The sequence below is a fragment of the Hippocampus guttulatus genome, chromosome 12 (genome assembly GCF_054856545.1).
Source record: "Hippocampus guttulatus isolate MCC_2025c chromosome 12, RoL_Hgut_1.0, whole genome shotgun sequence".
Classification (NCBI taxonomy): Eukaryota; Metazoa; Chordata; class Actinopteri; order Syngnathiformes; family Syngnathidae; genus Hippocampus; species Hippocampus guttulatus.
The window spans coordinates 19213342-19236767 of record NC_141272.1 but is presented as its reverse complement, the minus strand read 5'-3'; the positions used below and the strand labels follow the sequence as shown (position 1 = coordinate 19236767).

Below are 23426 nucleotides of genomic sequence, written 5' to 3'. Positions count from 1 at the left end.
TACACATGGAGCACATATTAATTTGAAACAATATATGAACGTTGATTTCCTCCCATATCATCTAACAAAACATTATAAACTGACGTTTTTTCATTTTTTGTATGTGTAATTTAAAAATCAGTTTACACAAGTGATCATGTGATTCTTACGTCATGTGGTCACGGGGTAAAAACATGGCCGACTGCATGTAATCGGATTGATCTCATGAACCGCTTTCTAACATAGCGGTCATATACATATCCCTTTGTTGCACATTCTCTGCGAATATACTCTATATTGGCCTCGTTAGATGTAATTATGGCTTCGGCGTTCGTGGTCGGGGATCAGTTCAGAAACAGGGTGACAGAACTATTGGAACGGACGGACTCATCTCTTCCTGAAGAGCTGAAAACGCAACTGGAGGCTCTTGTTGAAAAGAAAGGACAAATAACGCTAGCCTTTCATACAGCGAGACAACTGAAGAAGTACCTTCAGGATGAAGGTAATGTGTTGTCACCGCAAGCATATTTTCTGACCCCCACCTCCCCCACATCTCACACACACACATATGCACACAAAGTTACCTATTTGACTATATTTATTTGCCGTACTTGGAAAAATAATATTTGCGTAGTTTTCAATAAATGAAACCAAATGCAATTTTAGAAGTGACACCTAGATTTACGGTACCGGTACTTATATTCATGAAATATATTGTGGATTTAGACCGTACTTTTTAATGGCTCTTTTTTTTTCTAGGCCATCCATTCTATTTGCATGATTTGTTGGAGGATAGTTCACTGCACCTGCCAGAGTTTGTGAAGCCCCCTAGAGTAAGTCGATTACAGTTGATTTAATTTGAAATGTTGATATTTAGGGCGGCCCGGTAGTCCAGTGGTTAGCACGTCGACTTCACAGTGCAGAGACGTCGACTTCACAGTGCAGAGGTACCGGGTTCGATTCCAGCTCCGGCCTCCCTGTGTGGAGTTTGCATGTTCTCCCTGGGCCTGCGTGAGTTTTCTCTGGGTACTCCGGTTTCCTCCCACATTCCAAAAACATGCACGGCAGGCTGATTGAACACTCTAAATTGTCCCTAGGTGTGAATGTAAGCGTGGATGGTTGTTCGTCTCTGTGTGCCCTGCGATTGGCTGGCAACCGATTCAGGGTGTCCCCCGCCTACTGCCCGAAGACAGCTGGGATAGGCTCCAGCACCCCCCGCGACCCTTGTGAGGATCAAGCGGTTCGGAAAATGGATGGATGGATGGATGTTGATATTTAGAAAAATTCATATTTCCTGTTTGAATTTTTACAGTTGGACAATGTTCTTGAAGACATTTAAGTGTTAACATTTTTGTTGTTCCAAGAAGTTAATGTAATGAACTGTTTCAGCATCCGCACCACTGGTTTAGTGAACACTGTCTCGATATATATGCAAAGTGAGCTGGATGCGCATGGAACACAAATGTGATGATTTTCTCTAATGACAGAACCCTGAGCTGGTCGCACGTTTGGAAATCATTAAAGCCAGACTAGCAAACGAGGAATACAACAAGATGACCCGAAATGTTAACAATCAGGTAAATAATTTTGTCGTTGCTTCTAGGAACATAATTTATATTATCCATCCATTTAGTTTCCAAATCGCTTATCCTTACTAGCATTTAAAATAATTTATCCACGCAGGTTTAATATTTGTAATTCTTAGATTGGGCAAGGTTAGATTCAGATTCAGACAACTGTATCAATCCCACTAGACAGGGCAATTACTGCAGTAAAGCTACATTAAAGTATTAAAAAGAATCATTTGAATGAGTTGAGATTTTGCAATAATGGTTAGTCCCATAGTAATGTGGTTAAATTACATATTAAAGAAAATAGAGACTGTTTGCTATTTTCAACATTACTATAATATTGTGCATTTTTTTACGAGCATGAAAATAGTCAGAATATGGTTTGTAAGACACTCTGGTATAGTCTTGAGTCCATAGTTTTTTCCCCTTCGATTTCTTTCCCCCCATTATTTTGCACCTAGAGGCACCCACCCTCCTCCCTTCATCTGTTACATGATGTTTTTTTCATCACTGCAAACTCTTGCCTATTGATTATATTTCTACTCCTGTGCAGGAAGTGAACCGGACTGGAACACTGGCAGATTTTGGACAGCAAGGTTCGTGTGTTGTATGGTTTCCATGTCCCTCCAAGGGGACACATTATGTAACAATTCATTGTGTCATAATTGCTTCCACTGTGGGGGATCCTGAGTTAACTCATTCACTGCCCACCAAGGTAAAAACAAGGGACCTTTGCACTTCTATAGCCATCGCGCTAAAGGAATACAATATAATACAGCTTTGTTTACTATAAAGCCTTCACAACCGCTACAGCTGGAACAAAGCGCTTTACATTTACATTTAGAATACTCTGTCCAAGAAATCAGAATATTGATTCATATAGAAGGAGCATCGGATTATCAGGCGCACTGTCGGCTTTTGAGAAAATTGAATTGCCATTTATCAGTAATATTGTGAAAATGAGTGGAAAGTTGAATCCTAACTTTGTAAGTTGATTCAGTGTGTGCCCCTAAATGTTCTACTCGCCACCCTAAAATTTCAGGTTAGGAGCCACTGTTTTCCAAGTCAAAAAAAAAGTAGTCCTGAGCCCTGAGGGTAATCGTCCTTTTCATGTTTTTCATTTGAATCTTTTATATTTATGGATTAGAATTTTTTATTTTTATTTTTATTGAAAGCATGTCACAGAACATGCTATAGCACCTGCAAACTGTTTTAAATAGTGAAAATAAAATTGGAATATGGTCCCTTTAGATAATATTTCTAGATCAGTATCATATAATAAATAACACAGGACATTATTTACACTGTACATCTTTTCTTTTTCTGAAGTCCGATCAGCCAAAGCTGTGGCCGTGACTGTTTTCAACTTCCTGGTGACAATAGTTGCTACGTTTGCCTGCTCCTACATGGGCAGTCAATACCTATTCACAGAAACAACAGCGGTAAGAATTTGTCTTTGTTCTCTATTGAGCTACGACTGAAATGATTTGTTCCGCCATAAGATAAACTTTATAGCTTACTTGCATAACCTGTGTACCGTACCTCAAATTTCAGATGTTGTGTTCAGACTAGAGTATCCCAAAACATGTTAATTGTGATCAATTTTTTTTTCCTAGCGAGTGATATCTGCTGTGATTGCAACATCTGTAGTGGGGCTCGCTGAGCTGTATGTCCTGGTCCGGACCATGGAGGGGGAACTCGGGGAACCCTAGCGCAACGAACAAGGGAACTACACCAAAATCGAGAAAGAAAAACTCAATATAATGTGTTCGCATTATTGTACTAACAGAGCCTTCACACCTGAGCATTTCGCTTTCTTGGAAAGTTTTTGGGATGGGATTCTTGAGGGGAGGGCATTGTGAATGGTTTAAAAAGTGCAGAAATAGTACTTATGGTTATAGCTTTTTGGGCGAGTGTTTTACAGATCTTAAAATACAGTAAACCCCCTCTATTTGCAATGTATAGGGATCAAGGTCTGCTGCGAAGAGCAAAAAAAAAAAAAAAAAGTTATCAAGCGCCTCTCCCAAAAGAATGTTTATAAATGAAATAGTTCTCATGAATTCTCATGAATAAATCCGAATAAAATGACTACCTGTGATATCCTTTTGATTTTGATCTTTAGTAAAAAAACAAAACAAAAAAAAAACCATACATACTTATACTGTTTTTGTAGTTTTCAACAGGGTCCTTATTTCAAAAGCTTACCTTGAAAGTGTTAATATTTACAGGTCATGTGTTGACTCAGGTTGAATGATGATGATATCAGTTGATTGAGTTGCATCAGCAAAACAAAACAGCCTATCTCATGAGGTCAGATGCCGTTAAATTAGATTCGATCAATTCAATTATTTTTATTTGTAAGTATTTAAGGAGCAATTGCTGTACATTTCATTTGGTACATGTATCTTCCGCCCATGCAGAACCGTTTTCCACATCATGTTTGTTTGTTTATTGTTTTTAACATTATTTAATTAGGTAAGAGCCGTATTAAGTGATACAGGGGAATACTTTTAGAGAGCACTTTTCAAGCTACATCTGTTCATGACCCACCAATTATAATACCGTATTTTCCAGACTATGAGTGCATTTTTTTCATGGGTTGGCTGGGGGTGCGATTTATACTCTGGAGCGATTTATGTGTGAAATTATAAACACATTATTATATAATTTCACGTTATTTTCACATTAAACCGCACGAGGGCGCTCTAGGCCTGTGTTGATAAATCGACGAGTCGGACGTATGCGCCGTAGAAGAGAAAACGCCACATCTTCTACGTCCGGAGTTTGCGGAGTTGTTTAAAAATGACACCGAGGATGAAAATTTCAGTGGCATTATTTATTTTTCATTGGACGGAGTGACACTGATGATTTGATAAACTTCATAGCATGCTCTTTATGCTATAGCTTTCTGAATAACTCATAATATGTTATGTAACGTTAGCATATCGTACACTTATTCAGCGTGTTGTCTATTTTATTTTTATTTTAAAATGCCTTTCAAGATGACATGTCTGTTCTTGGTGTTGGATTTGAGCAAATAAATATCCCCCAAAAATGTGATTTATACTCCAGTGCGATTTATGTTTTTTTTTTCTTCTTTATTATGTATTTTATGGCTGGTTGACTTCTACTCCGGAGCAATTTATAATCCGGAAAATACTGTGATAATAAAAAAGTAATTGAATTGCTCGTGTCATTTAGGTCTGTGCATAGGTCAAAGAAAGAATGAGCACTAAGGACTCTTGTATTTATCACGTTAAACGTTTTGCATTGTCTAACACCAAGGAGAACGATTGTAGCATTGACTGGCAATGCCCTTACATCTGCCAGAAAATAATTTCAATCAAGGAATCTCTCTTAAGAGATCAATGCCTTTTTTTAATCTTCAAACTGGCCATTGGCAGTGTGTTGTGAACAAATGCTGTTTATTTATATTTACCAGTGTAACCAAGTTGCTCTTCTAGAACGCTCTTCACATAAATCTGCATGTTTATTTTCACCCTTCTCAAATATGTAAACTAGTCATCAAGCTGTCGATGCATGTCTCATGTCAGATGTCACCAAAACACATACAAAAAGATTACCGTCCATGATCACCAATTTAAAAACAATTCAAACAAGACTGAGCTGATCAGTCTTTTCTGATCCCTTCTTGAGATATAAATTATTATTTTTGTTGCCTTATTTTTTTTGCCTGTGTCCTCTTGTTTGGTCCTATCGCATAAATGGGAGGATTAAAAGATGCAACTACATCTGGAGGGGAAAAAGTATTTTCCTGAATTCTGAGATTTGACACCCGGATTAAAGGTTTATTGAAAGATTATTTGGTATTAAAGATGATTGTGATATGCAGAGATCACTGTCCAATGCACAACTGTCTTGTCCATCCGTCATGTTCGTGTATGTATTAAACTTCTCATGTAATATTTCAAAACTTAAATCCAAGCATAATTACAGGACCTGTAAGCTGATAGACCCCAAAGCTTTGGCTTTAATTTTCATTAGTTTATTCCGCCAGCCTACTGTATGTAACCCTCATGATACTTACAGAGTAGAGAGATTTTGAAAACAACTATTCCTTTCATGGGATCCCTGCACAAGGAATGATTTTAATCAGGATGTTTTTCAAAATAATTCTCAGAGAGCCACCGTATATAGTAACCCGCCACAGTTCATCTTAGACCATGATAATAACACTTGGCCGCTGTGAGGACAATATATGTATGGCCTTGATTCCTTTGAGTGGAGTGGAGAAAAGCAGGCTTACTGTGAACCTGTTGTGTTATGTTCATGGGCTACCTTCTCAATTCATCCTCCATTTGATTAAAGGGCATGAAAATCAAACAATGTGCAAAACTTGGGCATCTTCCAGTGAACATCACAGTGCAGTACTTCCATTTTCTCTACCACTTGTTCTCATTAAGATCACGGATGAGCTTGAATCTATAGCATGTAAGCTAGCAAGCTAATGAGCTTATTCATCTGCGGCAGGGTTGTCTGAAATGTTAACACCTGGGTTCAGTGTCAATTCTCAGTCCAGAAAGTAAAAACCTTGCCAGTTTGGCATTAATAGAAGTACAGTTAAGTGAATGAACTACCCACGAGAGTAGAAGCATCTGCGACTAAAGCCAAACTGTGGCGCTTTTTTTTTTCCGGACCTGGATTTGACATCTGTGATGGTGGTTGTATGTGGGTTCCCACATAACAACATAGATGGGAAATTCAAGTCCAGAAAGTAAAAATCTTGTGCAGTTTGACTTTGGCCACTGGTGCTTCTACTCAGCCGGCAGGTAAACAAGCTTGTTTATCTGATAGATGTGACCACTTTTGTATCTGACTGATGAAACACTTTTTTTTTAAAAAAGGGGGGGGGGGGCTTTTTAGCATGGATTTTAAAGATGATCTGTTCATGATGAGGCAGCATGGTGAAAGACTGGTTCGTGCATTCGCTTCACAGTGCAAAGGTTGTGGGTTTGAATCCAGACTGCATCCTTGCTTTGTGGAGTTTGCAGATTCTAAAAGTTGCACACATTCCAAAAACATGCATGTCACGTTAGATGGGCACTGATGCCAATCCGTGATGGATCAGATCATTTATGTTTCCTTCATGAAAGGACGAGAACCTTTCAGGACAGCCACCATTGCAGCTGTCCACCAACAGGTACTGTATGTATTTTAAAGTAGAAGGCATTTCTTAATAAAAGACACATGGCAGCCGACCAGAAGTTTGTCCAAATGCAAGGACTCTGACCATGACAGACAAAATTCTCTGTCTGATTAGATAAAGATTCGCCTAGTTGGTGTGAATGCCGGATGTAATATTTGAAGGCAACCAAGCACTGCTCATCACCTGGCCAAGTATAACATTCATAATTAATTAATTTACTAAACACAGCCTGTAAGAAAAAGTAAAGCATGGTGTTGGGATCATGCTGCGGGGATGTTTTTCAGCAGCAGGAACTGGAAGATGAGTCAGGGTTGAGGGAAAGATGACATTGATCAGGGCACAGGCAGACGGATTCAGAGCTCTGTAGGTATTTGTGCTGGGGTTTTTTTTTGTTTGTTTTGTTTTTTGTTTTCAAATCATCCCACTGGCTGGCACAGCTTCATAGCGATGGGGGCACACAAACAGTCGGGTTTGGATGGTGATCTGCAACTGGCACTTCACAGCGGATCTTTGCAATCTCCTCCAAAGCTAACTTTACCTCATCCACCAGTGGAGGTCTGCTTGCAGTTCCGTTTAAATGTATTTTGTGCGCTCAAACTTCCTGGACGAGCAAATCAGTTTCTTGTTTCGAAAAATGTTGCTGTCCGTGCTCCGCCATGTCGAAACTGTCAGTGCACTACAAGTGTGCCACATTTAAAAGGAATGTCAGGGGTTGGACATGACTGAAGTTGGCTGTGTTTACTCTCATAGCGGTGCAGACTTCACTCTTTTAAATACGCCGGCTTACACTGGTCTGTGAAATTAAAAGAATGCCTGGTCTAACTCGCATCCATGCAAATCTACACTGCCTGCCATGCTGAATGTTTGCCGACTCTAAAATAGAGCCTTTGGAGTTTGAACCAACACATGAGAAGTCAACGTGTCATCATGAGATTTCTGCTTTGGAGGCATCTGAATGATTAACTGCGCAACGTTAAATGTTTTACCTTTCCTTTGGCTTTTTATTTTTATTTTTATTATTTATTTTTTTGGTGATGCCACCAGAGCGATCAGGCAATGCATGACAACCATCGAACTCAAACTGGGACATACTGCAGCATACTGTAGTCATTTTTTAATTATTATTATTGTTTAGTACACTATGAGATACTGTACACAATTATATTGATATCAAATTGATTTTCTGAGTCAGAGGCAAGATTTAAATATTCATGTTAAATACCACACAACAAATTAATTCCAGCAGTACCAAACACTCAGAGGTGGGCTCGAGGGTCTGTCAGTCATCGTTATTTCAGACCGACCCAGTCCATCCGTTGGCAGCAGCAACAGCCAATCGGCGTTGAGAACATACGACATCACACATATGCACAGCACAAACAGACGCGAGTTTCAAGAAAAAGAGTAGTTTTCCTTTATTTTTGTTGTATTTCGTCTTTTTATTTGCAGTGCTTAACTCCTCTGTATATGACTCTTATCATTTACAATGACAAACTGCTCCTCCAAACGTCACTACATGGGATTTAATTCACTTCTGTTTCTTGGGAAAATGTGTTGGAACAACTTGAAAGTCACCCAAAGACACTTAATGAATTATGATGAATTTTGCAGGTTGCACGATAATCTGATGAAGTATTTACAGTTGAATTTGCCATCATTTATTGCCCACTTTAAAGTCCATCAAGTTGAGCATTAGTGCAGTGTTAACTCATTACTTGACATTTGCTAGCCTATTTTATTCTTGTAAAAATCAAACCAAACTACTGTACATCTAAAAAGACAATTAGAGCATTCACACAAGGGCAGAGCAAGAACACCAGACACCAAGTGAGAGATTATTTCAGTTTGATGAAACGAGTGGAGTTTGTGTATTTGGACACATGAAAGGGAAATATATTTTGTTGTTCACGTCATCAGAACTCCAGGAAGTTGGTGACAATAGCAGCATTGTAGATCAGGTCTGAGATGTAACCCATCGAGGTCTGCGGTCCCATTTGTGTGTGATGATGATGATGGTGGTGGTGATGTCCTTGGCCCTGAGTTACCTCCCAGTACGCTGGCTGAGAGTGAGAAGGAACGACTTGGTCGACAGAAACGTGGCCTCTGGCTCCGCCCCCGTATAGAGCCTGAGGACCCCCAGACTGAACCAGGCTCTGGGCTTTGAAGTTCCTGAGGGCCTGGTAGGAGTGGTTAGACGCAGAATGGTGTTGCTGCCTGGTGATGGGATGTGAAAACGCACCAGGTAGGAAAGTCGGGAGGGTCGATCCCAGTTGTGGCCGCTGATGTCGCTCCTCCTCCCGGAGACGAGGCTCCGAACGCCTCGGGGAGCCGAGGGCGGGCTGCGTGTGTTGCGATGAAGTGGATGGCGTAGACTGGTTGTTGTAAAGTTGAATCCAGTCAGAGTAGAATTGTGGGATGTCGTCACAGGTTTGATTTTGCTCCGGTCTGAGTATGTCTGCCATGGTCGGAGAAGGGAAAGCCGAGGTCACCAGTCCAGAGGTGGGTTCTGTGAGCCTCCGACTTGCCACAAAGTGTTTGGTGGACTTGGGCAGTCTCCCAGTCTTGATACTTCGGGCTCTTCGGTTTTGAAACCACACCTGTGCAAGATTTTGATTTTCTGTCTCAATGGCATTAGACTTCAATTTGATTTTCGAACAAAGCGTGTGGGCTTCCATCAAGAAAAATGATCAGACCAACATTGGACAAACCTGCTTTATGCTCGGTCACAAATAGATTCGTCGTTTTTTTTTTTTAACCACTCTGTCGTGAGAGTGAAGCAGGTAATACTAGTGAGCAGAGCGCAGACCTCCACCAAGGCAATATATTCACACAATTTACACAAAATGTGTAATGTGCAAGTTACATCACTTCAAGACCTTCATCAATAGAATTTTCTGAAGATGCTTCCCGGTTTTGATGACATGATTGTAGGTTTTAAGGTGGCAATGTGTTGTTCTTACGGAAAGTTATTTGGAATATAGTGTGCTCTTCTCATACAGCTCAGGTGTACCTAGTGTTGTGGCCAGTCAGTTTAACCTTTTCAGGGACAGCGGTTAATACAGTGGACAGTTTATCAGGTTATCAGGTTACAGATTATCATTATTTGTGCATGAAAGGGCTAAATCACTCCAGTCTGTAGAAAGACCCTCGTTTCGCCCACCCACCTGAATCTTACTCTCGGGCAAGTGCGTGTGCACGGCCAGTCTCTCCCTGAGGGTGATGTCCGGGTAGGGAGTGACAGCAAAGGCTTGCTCCAGCTCAGACAGCTGAGCCCGGCTAAAGATGGTCCGCTTCCTTTTTCTCGGACCCTCGCTCAGACAGGCACCTCGGTCCGGCTCTGTGGAAGATGGGGCACTCTCATTGTGCACACCTTTGGCAAGAGGGAAAAGAAGATCATCAACTGGTTCATTATTAGTAGTTATTTAGGATAGTTGTCTTAGTTATGTATGATTTACTTTGTTGAGAAGAATATTTTTTATGATATATTTTCCTGATGGTCTCAAACACAGATGACTGTACATATCAAACAATTCATTTCCAGATGTTGTTTTGGCTTACCTTTACTGTGTTCCTGTTCCCCAAATAACCCCGTCAAAGCCAGCGCATCTGCCTGTTGATTCTGCTTTACTAATGAGAAGTCTGCATCCAAGAACAAAGCCATTATCGCCACACAAACGCAGTCACCCTCTGATCCCTTGACAGTTGATGCATGATTTGACAGGGACGGCAGGGGGACCACCTCTTATACCCACACACACCCCTCAACACACACACACACACACACACGGGCAATCCAGATATTAAAACACCACTTCCTTTAATCTCAAATTACTGAGAATCAAATCATGCTGTTTTTGCAAGTCCCATAATGGACAATACTCTAGCAATGACTTCAATCAAATTTATCATCATCCACCATACAACATGATATCTGGCATTATTGTTTACACCTAAAGTTCTTGTCCGTTAAGAAGATAGATGTCAAACTGAAACAGATTATTTTATGAAATAATAATAATTTCAACATTATACTGCCCATAAAGCCATGACTAGTTGGAGATATTATTATCATATTGTCGTCTTTCCTCACCAATACATCCAAGTTACCCATCCACAGGGGTTTTTTAAATCAGGAGTTCACGTGAATCGTGCAAAAGCGGGTGAACCCTTTTCATCACAAAGGTTGGGGAAATCCTCATGAAGATATTACTTTTTAATGTTCAAATTCAATAAAATGTTAAAATGTTCATTCTTCCATGAATGTTCAAGAGCAGTGGTTCTTAACCTTCTTAGAGGTACCGAACCCAACCAGTTAAAATGCACATTCACCGAACCCTTCATTAGTGAAAAGTAAAAACTTTTTTTTTTTTTTTACAAATTCAAGATATTTAAAAAAACGCATTGTTTTTAAAAAGAAAAAAGATAATTAAATTCCAACAGATAAGTATACCTTTTTTGTTTTTTTTAATTGTACGACCTACTATCACGACAGTCACACGTTGACTACTATACGAACTAAATTTCCCACAGCACTGATTAGACAAGCAATGTCATGTGCTCATCTGCAGCCAGTGATGGCCAAGCGGGCGTGTCGTAACTAATTGACATGTTGAGTCGCGTGTGTCTTAACCTCCATGGCAGAGACTCCGTCGAACCCCTGAGACCGATTCACCGAACCCCTAGGGTTCGATCGAACCCAGGTTAAGAACCACTGTTCTAGACTATTTAATTTTCATTTTAATGTTGAAAAAATACTGTTATCTTTCAACATTTTAACCTTTTGGTCACCATTTGATAGAGGTCAGGTTTAATTTACCGATTAGAATGTGTGCTGAGCAAAAATAAATTTATTTAAAAAACGTCAGTCAAATGGCTGGTGTTCAGACACCACTGCTATTGGCCAGTGTTCCCCCAATGACCGGATGTCAAATAATATTTATTTATTCATTTACCGCTACTTGGAGTGGAACAGACATGTCATGTCACTACTTTTGCTGTCATGCTGCTGTAATAATTTTCTAGCGAGGTCTCCAGCAAGTATAAGCTTATATGGAATCTGCAACGACGGGTGGATTCAAGAAGTAGCATCTGAAACAAAAGTAACGCATTTTTCTGTCAGCTGACAATTGATGATTTTATTAAATGTTCTCAACTCAACATCCCATCATACCGTGGTCTCATTTTAGAAACACTCAATTTATTATTCTCCAAAACACGAATCCATTTCATAATCAAAAATATTTTACAAAATGATTGCCGACATTTCAGTTCTTTGCTTATGCTGCAAATTGTGTCCCTTCTGGTGCAGTGTCAAAGGTTAAAATACTCAACATGTGGGAATAATAAAGGGTTAGAAGCTACGGAAGAGGATTAGGGCCAATGGGAAAAAAAAATACTTTAAAGTCAGAATTCTGAGATTAAAGTGAGAATCTTGCCAACCTTATTTTTTTCTTCATTGGCCCTAATCCTCTTCCGTAAGAAGCAACAAAAAACATACAAACTAAATATATTTGAACAACTCAATTACGTGTTGTCTTCATTGATTTGTACAATACACGAACACACACGTACACGCATTCTCTATTCTGGGTTGAGCCCTCTAAAATTGGAACGAATGTTCTTCAATTAACCACACGAGGGCAGCCCAGTCTTGAGGTCTTTGACTTCTCTCCTGGGCACAGAGAAATTGCCTTTTACGTGGCTCCTTGACAATGTGGCAGTGGAAAAGACGGCTTGGAAAAGGTCACGCCACTATTTTCGGTGGTTGTGGATTGTCACTCAAATTTGCGCAGGTGGTTGTAGAGCGACTGAACGTAGGTGAACACACACATTGGATCCGGTTTCCGACCCATGATCATCATGTCATCCACTTCGATGAGCCGGTCGCAGCCAGCCTTCAGTCTGGAGACAAAGGCAGAGAGACAGAGCATGAATTGGAGCTTACGTCATACACCAGCCTGACCTTGTTTAAGAGATCAATGATCAAATATATTCAGCGTCATGGTTGTTTTCTTCAGATTTACAGTAACAATCAGTTGTATGTATGAAAAGGAACAATGTAAAAAGTAAATGAACATTTCTATGAATACCTTAAATATAACTGAAATGGTGTTCAGTGGATACATGTCTAAGCGTATGTTAAATTATTAATTATTTTCATTTTATATTTGAGCATTATATTGCTTTATTTTATAGTTACCTAAATTATACTCCGTTTAATAATTGTTGAAACGTTCTTATGTTGCTTGCGTCTGATTGGCTGAAGAGAAGCAGGAAGTGTATTCGTTACCGGAAAAGGGTGTGTTCGTGTTGGAGTTGCGGAGGAGACGTTGAAAAATGAAAGGTGCGTTCAAAGGATTCCATCTCTCCTTTTGCCCATTCTTAAAGTAGAGCTATCCACTCAAAACGTACAAACCACTCAACTTACACATGTATTACAAACCACTCAACTTACACATGCATGCATCTCACGTGGTCTAGAAATTTGGCACATCTTTTTGTTAAGCCTGTCCATTAGTTTTAAACAACAACAAAAACCTTGAAATAGGCGAAACATAATACAACACTGTACTGTTACATCTGTAGCTCGAAACAATACTATCTGCAATCATCTTTCCCCATTGAAATGAATGCCAAAAATCCATTCTAGGCATTGGTTAGGACTGCACGACTGTCCGTGTTTTATGTTGTGTGTTGTGTTTATTATTTTACTTTATGTTAACTGTTTTGTTAAGCGCTTTGTTACGGCTGCCGCTGTTGTGAAAGCGCTGTATGAATCAGCAGGTATTGTATTGTATTATGGTGCTTCTGGCGTGTGCACCTTGGCCACTAGGAGTGCTCAAATACAGAAAAGTAGGAAGAAGAGTTTCACAAAGTGACTCGGTCAGCTTCAGTAAAATTGGATATTTTCACAAAGGTGGCCGTTTGAGAGGTGACCTTTTTGTGTAAATGTTGATGTAAGGACAAAGTTCGACACACGTTAGTCCAATGGAGAATTGTTACTTCTGTGATACAGGGATAAATCAATGTGAAACCGGCTCACAATAGTACTCACTATTTTTAGTGTGCTTTTAGTCTTGGGTCTTATCAGTAATGTAATACAGTACTGTTGATTTTTCCTCATGTCAGAATAGACAAACCTGCATGAACGACTGTTGCAAGCAGACAAGCATCCTGGTAAAGTTACGGGTTAATTCAGTTATCGGTTAAGTTTGCATTTGCTGCACAGCTGGAAACAATGTAGCTTTATATTGATGTTGTCAGTGATTAAGTACACAAAAAAAGAAGATAATATTAAAAACAATTAATCAAATAAATCATTGTCATTTTGTTTCGTGGTGTACTTCTCAAGGACACTCCACTTATTTGCTGCCACTCACTCTGCAGTCCCAAAAGCCAGTTCAAAGTTATGCTTGCGGTTGGCCGGTGATAATGATTCGTAGTCGAACTCGGTGGGAAAGAAGGAGTGGACCAGAGCGCAGAAAGCCATGCCATCACTCCAACTGGATGAGAAGTTCTGTATTTCTATGTTCTGCAGAAAAGGGGAGATAAAGAAAGCTTGATAAGGTTGTTGCAAGCATGTGCACAATAAAAATAAATTAAAAATAAAAATAAAAAATCTAAGAACTGACATCTTAAAAATGGTCAGTGGAAGATAAAAGAAGACAACAGTGTGGCTATAAAACTATCCCTACTTTCACATAAATATGATGGATGTAACAGTTGCGCTGTACAAAATTTTTTTTTCTTTTCGATCCATGTCTTCACAAAACCTTACGAGTGATGACAGAGAGGAAAAAGTGTGGAAAAGACGCTTGACACTGGCTGTTGTGTCTGAACATTTACCGCCTTCCTGTGTGGAGTTTGCATGTTCTCCCCGTGCCTGTGTGGGTTTTGTCCAGGTATTCCGGGACACCGGTTTCCTCCCACGTTCCAAAAACATGCAGGGCAGGTGAATGGAAGACTCTAAATCTTTGTTCCAGCTGCCGCTGTTGTGAAAGCGTTATATAAATCAGCATGTACTGTATCGTATTGTATTGTATAAATTGTCCCTACGTGTGAGTGTGAGTGCAGATGGTTGTGTGCCCTTCAATTGGCTGACAAACAGTTCAGATCGGGCTATACTTGGGACCCTCGTAAAAAATAAGCGGCTCAGGTCATGCATGAATGAATGAATAAATTATAATTATTGGGCCCAGTTCTTTAAGAAAGGGTACAATTTCAGTAGTGGCAAAGGAAAACCCCTTTCATGTGTAAAAGTTCAACTTCAGTGTGCATGATTCTTCACAGTGAATGTTAACTGGTTGCAGACGTGTCTCAAGTGCACATGATGTCTTTGCTTGAGTGAAATAGAACATGTCAGGTCATCAGATGAACGATAGAGTGTTTCCTCTTAGCCAGTAAGAGTCGGGGTTACGTCGAATTTAACTATAACTCAAGCCACATGGAGCTGCTGGCACAGGCTGCTGGTAATAGTGCAGCAATGTGTCAAAACACTTAGCCGTGACCTAAAATGCTTCAAACTCTGTTGCCCCAGAAACACTCGTTTATAAAAACACACCAACCACATTCGCTTCCATACAGTGCCGATTAAATTAACACATTAACACTAAGTTTATTGGGTTGCTAAACATTTAAAACAACGGAAAGATGGACAGAGATCACACTTCAAATTTGCCCCTCATCTCCAGTGCCAAAAATTGGGTTTTCGATGTTCAAACAAAATTATCCAAAGACAGCTGAGGACTCCAGTAAATTATAAAATAACAGCATTCCAGTAAAAGCCAGACTAAAAAAAAAAAAAGTAAGACTTAATAAAATTCAGCTAAAAGCCAGAATAAAAGGTAATAAAGATCATCAAATAAAATTGAAGTAAAAACCAGACTGAAAAAGTAGGCTTTTAGTTTTCTTTTAAAACTGTCAAACAAGTTGAATCTGTGACTACAAGAGCAACGTTTTGAACTGGCACCCTCGACGAGGAGGAGAGAAAGTTGTTGTGATAAACGCTAGTTTCCAGCGCCTTCCCGGAGATGAGTATCACAGCAAAAATGTCTGACAGTCTTCGTTTGAAACCAACGTATGCTCATTTTGTCGACAAAGAGCCCGGTGCTGCAACACGAACATTGAAATTAGTGGTAATGTGCTTGCATTGTGGAGATGGTTCGCCAAGTCCCACAAGAAGAAGAGGTACTGTATGATTTTCATGTGTGTGACAGACACAGCACTTTCGTATTAGCCGACCTCTAAAATTATAAGAAGGCTAGCCGCGATGTTTTGGAATTTACGTACAGTAACAGATGTCATGCTCATAAAACTTCATACTATTGGGACGGATCATTCTAATATTTGAAGCGGTTGAGGTTGATATAAGTCAATATGTTCGCAGAGCGGCACGGTGGTCGACTGGTTAGCACGTCCGTCTCACAGTGCAGAGATGCAGGGTTCGATTTCGGTTCGGGCCTTCCTGTGTGGAGTTTGCATGTTCTCCCCGTGCCTGCGTGGGTTTTCTCCGGGTACTCCGGTTTCCTCCCACATTCCAAAAACATGCATGACAGGTTAATGGAACACTCTAAATTGTCCCTAGGTGTGAGTGTCAGCGCGGATGGTTGTTCGTCTCTGTGTGCCCTGCGATTGGCTGGCAACCGGTTCAGGGTGTCCCCCGCTTACTGACCAAAGTAAGGCTCCAGCACGCTGGTGACCCTTGTGAGGATGAGCGGAGTAGAAAATGGATAGACGGAAGATGTTCGCATAACCGTTGAAGACTGATGGCAGTGTGATGACATCAAGCGACGTGAAGCTTGTTTACATTAAGCATCCTGGTCTTGTGATTACCATGCAGTGGGAAGTATCGTAAGTTTGAATGGCTTCTACATCTGCTTAAAGCTAAATAAGACTGAGTCCAACCTCTTTTAACAAAACCCATGGTGCGCGGGTTGCCCGCAATGATGCTCATGACCTTTATTGATGGGATGGGGCGACTAATGCCAGAGAGTCCAAGTGTGTATTTGGACTTAATTTCAGCCACAGCCCAAAAAATCCCAACCACTGAAATGGTGAAAAACGTTAAATGATCTATATCAACAATTGAGTACTAAATTGTTCTCGGTGTTTGCGCATTTTCAGCGCTGACCTTAAACATATTTAATGTATTTAGGAACAAATGAAATCACTTTACACAGTCTTTAAGTCCAGACATGAACATAAACTTGCGGATGAAATAAGTTGTTCTTCGGTTTGAATGTGAGTGTGAATTGTTGTTTGTCTGTATATGCCCTATGATTAGGTGGCGACCAGTCCAGGGTGGACCCCTCATCGCGTCCAAAATGATGACACTTATTGACTTTTACCTGGTAGCCTACGGTCTTGGAGCGACACCACTCAAGTAGGATCTGTTTGATGCTGCTGGCGCTGGAAACTCCAAAACTTTGGGAGCGCTTCAGTTTGGGTTTGGACTCCATTAGTTTGGGGCGACTGTACAGATAACAAGCCAACCTTTTTGAGTACCATCCAATCGTTTTCATCCAACCTAATACAAAAACAGCATCTTTACCTGTTACTGAGGTCTGTGTCCAACCTCTCAAAGACTGACCGCCGAGCCTGAGCTCCAATGTTTCTTGGTAAAGTTTGTGACCTCACCAACTCTCGCCTCCTTTCTCCTCCATGCCCAAAAGATTGCTCTTTGCTTTCTTCATTGTCATCTCTGCAGGTGAAGCACAGTCTTACAAACTTAGGCCTTAAAGGGAAGGTCAACCCCCAAATTTTCTTTACAATAACATGTTCTATGCGCCTCCATTAGTCTAAACATGGCATTTTTATTCATATTGTGTTTGTGGAATTTGAGTTGAGCAGCAACATCCATCTCAGGGGGTGGCCATTTTGCCACTTGTTCTGGACTGCATATGACATCTCTGTTGGTCGGGGCTCAGGTAAGAAACCAATCATGGCTCACCTGGGCCCTCGCCTGAGATGGACAAAAACTGGTCGATGTTACTGCTTAACTCATTCCACTAACGCAATCTTAATCAGAATGCCGTGTTTAGACAAGTGGGGCTGCATACAACATTTTATTGTAAAAAAAAAATTGGGGTTGACTTCCCCTTTAAATTCAAATATAACTCCCATTGTGTCTAACCTGTCATGTTGGGGTACGCCTGCATAAGTCACAGTTTTAGCAGAGGGCGAAACCGTCTTTTCTGCAAAGACAATCACAACCGTCAATCATAACTGCGGTCTCAGTCTCAGTGTGAGGGTCTGTTTGCCTGGGAACCTCACCTTGGAGGCGCGAAGTTCCCACAGCTCTGATGGGTGTGGCGTTCCACGTCTTCACACAAGACACTAAAAGAGAAATCAATGTTTAGTCTGGAGTTTTACAAAGGCGATATGTACTTGGTCATGTTTGTCACTGAGTCACCTGGTTGAACTGGGGATTCTGCACTTGATTGAGGCTGGATGGTGTTGGCAGTTGATTGGCAGGGAGGGAAAGCTCCTGAGACTGGAGGGAAACTAGAGGAAGTGGGGCTACTGGGAGACTCTGAACAAGTCTTGAGTTCTGCTGTCTTAGTGGTGGCCATGATGGGGAAGTGGGCCATCCGCATGGCGACTGGAGCTGTGTGTTCATGTGGGAAATCTCTGGGTGGAGACATCTTTCCATGTACCAGCAAGGGATGTTCTTATTGGAGGAAAATAAAGAGATCACATAAAAAGAAAGAAAAAAACCCATGTCGAGAGATTATGACAACATGGCTCAATGTTTAATTAAAAAAAAAAAAAAAACACAGCTCAGACGAATGACCAACTATTGATCAAGTTGCCAATGCTTTGACCTCAGATACACCGACTATATGGATCTGATTGCACGGCCCTTTTAGGAACTCTTATGTAATCCAAAGGAACTGTCACGTTTAGTTCATCGCAAATGTGTCAAGGACAAGGGGGTCCAAAGAGTGGGGCTGACAGGGTGGGGGCCCAGGGCATCCACAGCAGCCCCACCTCTCCTGCATAAAATGATACAAGAGGTCATCTGCCCATGATTGATGGGCATACGGTTTGAAAATCTTCTGTCCAAAGTCCTACAAAATCACTCATCATTTAAGGAAGTACGTTACGCTTTACTGTATAATAAAGTGCCCTTTCTTTCATTTTTTTTCCTTTTTAATTCTGATCATCATTATGAAATCATTTCTCAAACTCAACACTTAATATAGTCTCTCGGATTTTGTGTAAACAGCATCTTCACTTAGAACTGACATTTCCCCTCATAGTGTCCAGTAACAGTTTTTGTTTGAACCTCTCTAACCAAACACAGGAGAGAACTAGCAGAGCACTGACAGTGATGGCATCACTGTGAAATAGTCTGGAATTAATCTGCCAGACTTGACAAATCTCTCCCAGAACCACAGAAAACATTACTCAACAATTTTAACAGGCTAGCACTCAACATCCCCCATTAAAGTGAGCCTTAGGAGTAAAATGTCTTTTTTTTCCTTTTCTTTTAAAAGCCTTTCAGTCAATTGGCTTGACGTCAGTTTTGTGCTCGAGCTTTGAGTTTGAGAACATGTTGTACTGGCATGATGAGAAACACTTGCGGGTACCTGTTGACGCAGTGTGTCCATTCTCCAGGCATGCATGTGTTGGGGCCTGGTCAACCTCTATTGGCTCCTCTCGCTCAATACTCTGGAACACACATACAGTATAACGCAATTAGAATGTTGTTTTGAAGAGAGTGTGACGTCATTTATTACTTTCATTGCAGAACCGGGGACTGATTACAATTTGGACTATCAGCAGACACGAGAATTTGTGTAGTCCTCGAGTCTTCCAGCGATCCAATCAATGGATGAAATCCGGAAAGAATTTTTTTTGTGCGTCATACTTGGATCATACAAAGTGTGTTACTTCATTCACGTGCTGTTAGTAACGAAACATGAATTTATCATTCAGCGCGTGGGCCAGCTTCCTTCCTCAGTGTAAGAGGTCCTGCTGTATATTTTATTCCCGCTGTGACTCTTTCCCATAAACATGCAACATGCAAACCGCCGAGATGTATCTAATTAAAGAAGACAGATGCGTCAAACGTGATTCTCTTTCAAATAACTGCCATATGCAACTGGCAGGAGCTGTGGGTCACGTGGACCTCTTCGTCAAACACTCAAATGATTATATACCGCTTTGGCATGACAGGGATCAATGGGAGAAACTGATAGCTGTGTACAGTTTTGCAAGGTTACACCATGTCAAAAATGACAAGAGACCTTCTAAAAAGGCTTTTCAGGGGGTAAAATCACAAGTAGCCGTGATGCAAGTCAGTGAACAGCTGCTGCCGTTTCAAATTGTCAGAGTGGAGCTGAATGTGTTTGGCGGAAATCACTGGGCCATTTCACCACTTGGTTTGCGGTGTCACCATGCGTAGAATCAAACCATCAGCGTCACGGAGCCTGAGCATTGAAGCAGGCTCATGCTATTTAGGTTGTCTGCGAGTAGTAAGAAGGGGAAATGCAGAGCCGCATAACTACTGAACATGCTATCATCGACATCGACATGGGAAACACAAATGAATATCTCTAAATGAGACAGAGGCACGTGGTTGTAAAGTGGAAACAGCTGACTATCAAGAAGGAGGAAGGAGACAAATTGTTGAATGTCTGTTCTGTGGGAAGGGGAGCTTGCCTAAAATCAGAGAAGGGAAACACAATTGCTAGGCTGCTTCAGTTCCTGTCAACTCTCTCCATTATCTGCACTTGTGATTTGCCTGCAGAACACTCTGCAATACTTCACACGGCACACACGACTGACAGGCTACCTGAGGTCAGGCCACGCCCATCACGCAGCAACACTCTGCTCTCATGAGTGTGGGAATTGTCATGATGATGTCAGTAGAGTGGGTATAAGCAATCTATTTTTGAAAAGATAATAGAGAGTGGATGTCTTCAGCTAGGGAAATGTTTTGCAATGCTTGTGAATTTCCCTACCCCTGTGGAAACACTATTCATCTATCTTTGATCTTTTTTTGTTTGTTTGTTTATTGAACTTATAAGCAAGTAAGAGAAAAGATTAGAATGGAAATTTAAAACAAACATTAAAGAGAAGAGAAATCACATCTATAGTCATCGTTAAGCACAGTTTACATGTTCAAAAGGGAGTAGGAAGTTGAAAAAAACCCCGTCTTTCGTCCTACTCTTTGTTCTCTGTATATTTCATGTCATGTCAAAAAAATATGTCAGTAAGTACTTAAAAGATTCCTCCAAACCTGAAAGCAAATTTTTATCACTTTTGATTTCTTTTCTGTTTTGCATTAAGATAATTTTTTAACCTGTCTGAAGGGACATCATACTTTAAAATCAACGTCACCCCTCCCACCTTTTGTTATTGCTACTACAGACAACGTTCCTAAATTATGACATGATGCGATCTCTTTCAATTCAAATGATGTATCCAACGTTCATTTGGTTAGTAGTTATATTCGAACGAAAATGTAATTAAATGCCAAATGTGAAAAGGTCTTTTTTTTCTCTTCCCCAAACAAATGTTTGGCTGGAATTTGTGTTTTGTCATTGGTTTAGCTTGAAGAATTACAATGACTCTGAGGTCAATCCAGCATTCCTATTATGGTGGCATTGAGCTGTACTCTGTGCTTATTTAAATGAACGCGGAACTTTCTTGAGTTTTGTTAACAATCAACAACTGGTTTGCACTGGAATCTTCTGTTTAGGAACCAGTCATGTTACTCTTTACTGACACATGCAAGACTCTTGGAGTGTCTGCCTTCTGTTGATAAGTAGCTAAAAGTAGCACTTGTCACATCAAGATGGCACCAAAATAGACTGGCCTCGTTCTCCATTACAAGCAATAACCCCATTCACCCAACATTTGAAATGATTGTGGTAGTCGGTAACTAGACTGAAGTGTGTCCATGAAGGTATTCTATACAGTATTCGGAAGCTTGCCCGAAGAGGCAATGTGGGTGCTCCTCCCCATGGGCTCACCACCGATGCGAGGGGCCAAAGGAGTCGGGTGCTAAGTGAATTAGGCGCTGATCAAAGGCGGGGACCTTTGTCGGTCCGATTCCCCAGATGCAGAAGCTAACTCTCGAGACATGGAATGTCACCTCTCTTGCAAGGAAGGAGCAGCTGCTGTGTGAGGCAGAGAAGTTCCAACTTGACATAGTTGGACTTGCCTCCACACACGACCTGGGCTCTGGAACCAGTTCTCTTGAGAGGTGTTGGACTCTTCCACTCTGGAGTTGCCAACGGTGAGAGGCGCAGAGCAGGTGTGGGCAGACAGACCGATTGCCCCCCACCTCAGTGCTTGTACACACCGGTGGACGAGAGGGTAGCCTCCCTTGGCCTTCGGATGGGGGGACGGGTCATGACTGTTGTTTGTGCCTCTGCAGCAGTTCAGAGTACCCAAATGCTCACGTGGGCAATCACAGTGACACCTGGAAGGGGGTGATTGGGATGAACGGCCCTCTGATCAGAACTGGAGTTGTGCTTTGTTATTGGACTTCTGTTAATTGTACATGTTCAAACATAAGGATGTCCATAAGTGGACTTGGCACCAGGACACTAATTCTATGATTGACTTTGAGGTCTTATCATAGTTTTGCGGCCTTGTCTTTTGGAAACTCAGATGAAGAGTGGGGTGGAGCTGTCAATTGGTCTCCACCTGGTGGTGAGTTGGCTCCGATGGTGGGAGAAGATGCCGGTCCGACCTGGCAGACTCAAGCATATTTTGAGGGTTTGTTGGGAGCGTCTGGCAGAATCCACTTTCAGAAGAAGTTTCAACTATCACCTGTAAGTGAAACGCAGCTTCAGTGGTCACTCTACTGACCTCGACTCGGGACGTTGTAAGTCGGTGGGCAGAATATTTCAAAGACCTCTTGAATTCCGCCAATACGCCTTCCTTAGAGGAAGCAGAGTCTGGGGACTCTGAGGTGGGCTCTCCCATCTCTGGGGTTGAAGTCACCAAGGTCTTTAAAAAGCTTCTCTGTGGCAAAGATCTGCCCGGTGTTCATCAAGGCTTTGGATATTGTGGGGCTGTCCTGGTTGACACGCTTCTGCAACATTGCGTGGGCGTCGGGTAGAGTGCCTCTGGATTGGCAGACTGGTGTCGTGGTGCCTCTTTTTAAGAAGGGGGAGTGCCCTCCCTGGTAAGATCTATTCAGGGTGCTGAATAGGGTTTGTCAGAGTCGACCCACTTCTCCTCCACGTCGAGAGGGGTCAGGTGAGGTGGCTTGGGCATCTGATTAGGATGTCTTCTGGATGCCTCCCGGGCATGTCCCACTGACAGGAGGCCCCGGGGATGACCCAGGACATGCTGGAGAGACTATGTCTTCTGCTGGCCTGAGAACACCTTGGGATCCTGGGACGAGCTGGAAGAAGTGGCTGAGAGGCCTTCCCTGCTGAAGCGATTGCCTGCGCGACCCCACCTCTAATAAGCGGTAGAAAATGGATGGATGGATAGATGGATGCAAATAACCCCAAGCACTTCTCTCTCCCCCCCAAAATATTAAGACTCTGTCGGTTTGACTATTTTCTACTACGGTGAAAGTACAATGGGCATACTAAACAGTAATTACCAGTATGAAACATCAGACCTAGCGTTAGTGTTCATTCAACTATATTCATCAGTCAGCCATCCCTTTCAGTGTATCTCCAGTTTGGACCAAACAGTTAGAAGACTGTTTGCAAAACTCACAATAGTGGTTGTCGCTA

General features: G+C 41.4%; 3 protein-coding genes across 3 annotated transcripts in view; 1 reads left to right on the top strand and 2 right to left on the bottom strand.

The window, feature by feature from the left end:
- The first annotated feature begins 148 nt into the window (after positions 1-148).
- vma12 (vacuolar ATPase assembly factor VMA12) lies at positions 149-4610 on the top strand. The gene is made up of 6 exons (XM_086126253.1): positions 149-481; positions 739-812; positions 1467-1556; positions 2104-2146; positions 2880-2992; positions 3167-4610. Exons 1-6 carry the CDS (start codon positions 298-300, stop codon positions 3260-3262), a joined length of 600 nt encoding a protein of 199 aa, XP_085982379.1. The 5' UTR covers positions 149-297; the 3' UTR covers positions 3263-4610.
- A 3670-nt stretch (positions 4611-8280) lies between these two features.
- sebox (SEBOX homeobox) lies at positions 8281-10412 on the bottom strand. Its single transcript, XM_086125863.1, has 3 exons — positions 10276-10412; positions 9882-10087; positions 8281-9338 (listed from the first exon to the last, which is right to left on the bottom strand). The coding sequence occupies exons 1-3, from the start codon at positions 10376-10378 to the stop codon at positions 8631-8633; spliced, it is 1017 nt and encodes a 338-aa protein (XP_085981989.1). The 5' UTR covers positions 10379-10412; the 3' UTR covers positions 8281-8630.
- A 1480-nt stretch (positions 10413-11892) lies between these two features.
- Positions 11893-23426, bottom strand: part of smtnl2 (smoothelin like 2) — a 30403-nt gene continuing 18869 nt past the window's right edge. The window contains exons 4-11 of the mRNA XM_086126162.1: positions 19308-19389; positions 18128-18385; positions 17989-18051; positions 17849-17909; positions 17267-17416; positions 17064-17187; positions 14097-14248; positions 11893-12618 (exon numbers count right to left, since the gene is read on the bottom strand). Coding sequence (XP_085982288.1) covers positions 12492-12618; positions 14097-14248; positions 17064-17187; positions 17267-17416; positions 17849-17909; positions 17989-18051; positions 18128-18385; positions 19308-19389 — 1017 coding nt within the window. The 3' untranslated portion in view covers positions 11893-12491. The remainder of the gene's footprint in view (positions 12619-14096; positions 14249-17063; positions 17188-17266; positions 17417-17848; positions 17910-17988; positions 18052-18127; positions 18386-19307; positions 19390-23426) is intronic.

Excerpts from the sequence above, each read along its gene's own strand:
- vma12 (XM_086126253.1), top strand. The coding sequence starts at position 298 with ATGGCTTCGGCGTTCGTGGTCGGGGATCAGTTCAGAAACAGGGTGACA. Across the intron at positions 482-738 it reads GAAGTACCTTCAGGATGAAG|GCCATCCATTCTATTTGCAT; the intron begins GTAATGTGTTGT and ends TTTTTTTTCTAG. Across the intron at positions 1,557-2,103 it reads CCCGAAATGTTAACAATCAG|GAAGTGAACCGGACTGGAAC; the intron begins GTAAATAATTTT and ends ACTCCTGTGCAG.
- sebox (XM_086125863.1), bottom strand. The coding sequence starts at position 10,378 with ATGGCTTTGTTCTTGGATGCAGACTTCTCATTAGTAAAGCAGAATCAA. Across the intron at positions 10,088-10,275 it reads GGAACAGGAACACAGTAAAG|GTGTGCACAATGAGAGTGCC; the intron begins GTAAGCCAAAAC and ends CTCTTGCCAAAG. Across the intron at positions 9,339-9,881 it reads TGCCCGAGAGTAAGATTCAG|ACAGAAAATCAAAATCTTGC; the intron begins GTGGGTGGGCGA and ends AATGCCATTGAG.